Source organism: Grammomys surdaster, unplaced genomic scaffold (genome assembly GCF_004785775.1).
Source record: "Grammomys surdaster isolate TR1022 unplaced genomic scaffold, NIH_TR_1.0 126187, whole genome shotgun sequence".
Taxonomy (NCBI): Eukaryota; Metazoa; Chordata; class Mammalia; order Rodentia; family Muridae; genus Grammomys; species Grammomys surdaster.
Window position 1 is genome coordinate 7110893 of NW_021620993.1, and position 4980 is coordinate 7115872.

Sequence of the window (4980 nt, forward strand, 5' to 3'; positions counted from 1 at the left end):
TGTGTGTGTGTGTGTGTGTGTGTGTGTGTGTGTGTGTGTGTGTGTGTATGCACATGAGTCCAGGTACCTGAGAAGGCCAGATGGTATCAGATCCCCTGGAGCTGGAGTTATAGGTGCTTCTGAGCTGTTCAATATTGGTTCTAGGAACCAAACTCGGGTCTTCCGTAAGAGGTGATGCACTCTTATCTACTAAATCATCTTTTCAGCCTTCAAGATAGGCAAGTCCATTTGTTTATACGTCTGTATGCTTATGTGCAGGTGTGTGTGTATACCAAGTGTGTACAGAGACCCAGGCATGTTTTATTAACATATAGTCACAGCATGGAGTGGTGGCTTTCAGTCAACAAGCATGGTCCTACCACTTGGGAGGAGGCAAGAGGATCAGAAAGTGAAGGTCATGTTCCACTACATAGCAAGTTCAAGGACAGTCCAGACTACGTGAGACCCTGTCTCAAAAGCCAAAATCCAGGGCTGAAGGTTAGGCTTAGTGGTTAGGAGCATTGGCTGCTCTTCCAGAAGTTCTGAGTTCAATTCCCAGCTCCCACATGGTGGCTCACAACCATAGTAATGAGATCCAATTTATTCTCTTAGCCTGCATTAAGAAAAAGCACTAATATATATAAAATACATATACATAAATAAATCTTTTAAAAAAAAGAAAGAAAAGAGAAAACAAATATCAAAACCCAAATACCCCATGAGAGTAAAGCAGCAGGGTTCTCTCTCCAGTCTTGGTTTTGACCTTATTTGACCTTGGTTTTGGCATTATTTTCTAGTTTGCTACAGAGAAAGAGTAATGAAATAAGAACATACTTCTGACAGTTTATAATAAATTTAGTGAAATCAGCTCTGCATGGAAATTGGATGGAGAACAAGTGCATATCTCTTACGGCAGTGCCCATCCGCTACAGCCTCACCTTCCACACTGCTCTCCCACCACAATGCCCCAGACCCCCAGCTGCACTCCCAACAAGCAGCAGCAGAGAGAAGACTTCCTGCTAACTACATAGTCCTAGAACACCATAGCCTGAGTATGTCAGACAAACCTGAAGCTGGAGGCTCAGAGCCCTGTGCTTCACAGCCGCTGCGTGGAGAGCATGCTCTGCACAGGCTTGTCCTAGTCGCCACTTCCACTTGCTCCACCAGAAACTGAAAGAGCAAATCAAAGATGGAATCAGTCCAGGGTTAGGGGAGTTCTCTCTTCTATCAGAAGAGAGAAGGACCATTACATTAAAGCAGTGCTTCTGAACTTTAGCCCAAGTGTCTCCCCCTCACAGTGCCTTCTTTAAACTAACACCTGCTGACCTACTGCTGCAAAGAAAAACGAAAGTCAAAATATGCAATCCTCAGGACAAAACGACAGCTCAGTGGGTACACGTACTCACGTCACCAAGTCTGACAACCTGAGTTCAATCTCTGGCACTCACGTGGTGGGAGGAGAAAACTGATTTCCACAGGTTGTTTCTGACCTCCACATGCATCACCTCTTTCTCACACACTAAATACATTGTAATTTTTAAAAATTAAGGGCTATTAGCCAGGCAGTGGTGGTGCATGACTTTAACCCGGAACTCAGGAGGTAGAGGCAGGCAAGTTTCTGTGAGTTTGAGGCTAGTCTGGTCTACAAAGTGCATTTCAGGACAGCCAGGACTGTTATACAAAGAAAGTCTTGGGGGAAAAAAAAAAACAAGAATAAATAAACAGGTGGATTTATTTATTTATTTATTTATTTATTGGCCAGAAACTATAATGTCAGATGGAGACTTAAGCACTATAAATTAGCTGGGTGGTAGTGGCACACGCCTTTAATCCCAGCACTTGGGAGGCAGAGGCAAGCGGATTTCTGAGTTCGAGGCCAGACTGGTCTACCGAGTGAGTTCCAGGACAGCCAGGGCTACACAGAGAAACCCTATCTCAAAAAAAAAAAAAAAGCACTATAAATTACCATCCATCTTGTTTGTTTGCAGTACTGGAGATGAACTCAGGGCCGTGTGCATGTCAGGCAGGCTCTCTACTGAGTCCCAGCCCCGCAGCACCATAGACATGCCCTGCTTCTCTGGCTACACAATTCAGTTCTCAAAAACAGGAGCTGCCAACATTTAAAACTCAGATGTGATAGGAACATCTGAAGACAAAGAAAAATGGCTTTTGGGTTTCCAAGCCTGCAGGATCTCTCCTTCCTAACCCCCTACACTGCAGCCTCCTCCTCTTAGCTATTTTCTTATTTGCTGTTGGAAAATAGCAGTCTCTGCTCGAAGAAACAACCTGCATGGGCTCCAGAGAAGGCTCAGAGGTTCATATCCATGGCTACTCCACCAGAGGACCCGGGTCTGAATCCCAGCATCCCCTTGTTGGCTCACAAGCATATGGAACACCAGTCCCAGGGGATCCAGTGACCTCTTCTGGCCTCTACAGGCACCAGACACACAGTGGTATGCAAACATACACAGAAAAAAAAACAGACCTTTAAAAAAAGCTATGGGAGAGAAACCAAGTCATTCATCTCTACCCTCTAAAAGAAACCAAACCAAACAACACTGAAACAACTCACTTGGCTTCGTCACTCCTCACAAAGACCTTTCCGTCCTGGGCCACGGCTCACTTCCACATCTACAGCTATCTGCACGCTTCCTCTCTTTACGCACTTACAGAATTATGAACACAGTGATCAGGACCCAAACAGACCAGAGCACTAACTCCTCAACGAAAACACAGAGTTAATGAACTCATAAAACAAAAACAGACTCAGGTAGAGCTGCGCACTAATTAAACATTTTAAAACAAAATACATTTTAAATTACTTATTTTTACTTAAATAGTTTCTTACGGCTGGGGAGATGGCTCAGATGGTAAAGTGCTAGCTATGCAATCATGAGGCCTTGAGTTAGATCTCCAGCACCCACATAAAAGCTCAGTCCCAGAGACAAGCATCTGTAGCCTCCACGCTGAGGGCAGAGTCAAGAGGGTTCCCTGGAAGCTCAGTAGATGGCCAGCCAACCTAGCTGATTTGGTGACTTCCAGATTCAGTGAGAGATGCTTTCTTAAAAAATAAGGTAGAGCCTAGCATGGTGGTGAACTCAGGAGGCAGAGGCAGGAGGATTTTTATGAGTTTGAGGCCATCAAGGCCAACCTAGTAAGATCCTTTATCAAAAAAAAAAAAAAAGTTAGTAGAGAGTGAAGAAGTAATCAATCTTTGTACACATGTGCAACCACACTTTAACACAGGCACATACATCATATACATGCACATACACTAAACAAATAAAAATTCTTTCTGTCCACAGATATCCTGGACACTGCTAACAAACTCACAGATATTATCTGATCTATTCCCAGTAAGAACCCTGAACGATAACTAATTGTAAACCCATTTCACAGAAGAGAAAATAGAAATACGGAGAGGTGAAATAACCCAATGACACATGCTGGGTCAGGGATTAGATCTAAGTAAGTATAGCTGTAAAGCTAGCAAACTGTACTCAGGACCCATCTCTCCTGAGCTTGTACAATACTAACATTCAGGATCCAGAGAACCACAAGGAGCAAAGCACAGAACCAGTTATAAAGACACTTTGTTACAATGTGTCAAGAGATTCAAAGTAGACTTTGTGTCAAGGGCCATGCAGAAGGAAGAACAAATGGCTTTAGAACTCATGGAATTCGGCCCACCAGTTAGCACAGCCATGATGAGCATGCCTTGGAGAGAGAACCCTGAGGACTGCGTACGTGTCCTGGGGACTCCATGATGCTGTGGAGTTTTGCTCTGCTGTTGTCTTCACAACCCTCTTAATCTAAGAATTGTACAAAAACTCTAAGGGGCTTCCAGTCCCTCACTGGGCAGTATCTCCGGCACTCACAATACCAGGACTTCACCTTTCTCAAGCACTGCTGCTAGAATACATTAATGACTCCATTACCACCCTTGGAAAGACTTAGAAACGTAGCTTGTTAGCAATGACCACCGTCCTTAGAAAGCACTTGGAAAACAGACTGTTAGTGAAGCTAGATGAAGATGGTTCTGTTAGCGGCTCTGATGCAGAAAACCTTAGGGAACAACTGAGAGTTCAGAAATGCGCACTCTTGCTAGTTGAGCTAGGAATTTTTAAGGTCAGAGAAAAAGAACAATGGCAGCCTGGCTAGCCCTAGCTGCCTTTTTAGCTAAAGCAAGATCAAGGTGATGATTAACTTCCTGTACTCATTTTTGCCCTCAGATTCCTGATATAATGTAATAAATTGTTAATAAGCAGATGTGTACCCTGAGGATTTAAAGTAGAAATGACTTATTTTTTATATAAAAGTTTAGATTTATAATTCTTTTAAGATTTTTATACGATTCCTTCTTAAGATAAATAAGATAATTGATCCTTTCTTCGTAACCACAAATTGCTGCCTGCCAGTAAGAAAAACTTGCTGAGAAAATTACACTGCTTGCTCATACTCTGTTAATCTATACGTTGCTTAGTCACAAATGCATATGGATTCTTGGGAATAATTTGTCTCTCTCTCTCTCTTTTTTTAACATGTACTACGTAATGTTTTTTCATATAAAGGTATTAGGGAACATACTGGTTTTTTCATAATCATTTACTAGAGGAGAAAAAGAATGTGATCACATTGTAATTCTACATTGCTTAAAAGGTTTTGCTGGGATATATAAGCTATGGGAGAAAAAATAAAGTTGGAGCCTGCTTGTCGGAGCTTTGCTCCATCCACTCAATGTGTTACAGTGTGTGTGTGTATTATTCTCTCCCTCCTTTTCTTTTTCTTTATTTTTTCACCAACCTCTTACAGCCCCCAAAGGAATTCTTCATTGGCCTTCCAGAGAGCATTCTCACTGGCCCCAGTCAACTGCCAACTCTACACCCTGCCTGAGTTTATCCTGGATGGCAAAGCTGGTCTTTGACAACTTTGTCCTGTGGGTACCTGTGTGACGCTGGTGAGATGCAGAGCAGGGGCTGCAGTGGACAGTGGTCCTGGTGA

The 4980-nt window shown here is 43.0% G+C and overlaps 1 protein-coding gene across 1 annotated transcript in view; it reads right to left on the reverse strand.

Annotated features, from left to right (window-relative positions):
- Window positions 1-4980, reverse strand: part of Sfi1 (SFI1 centrin binding protein) — a 66753-nt gene that overhangs the window by 34410 nt on the left and 27363 nt on the right. Inside the window, exon 8 of the mRNA XM_028758133.1 lies at window positions 1047-1149. Coding sequence (XP_028613966.1) covers window positions 1047-1149 — 103 coding nt within the window. The remainder of the gene's footprint in view (window positions 1-1046; window positions 1150-4980) is intronic.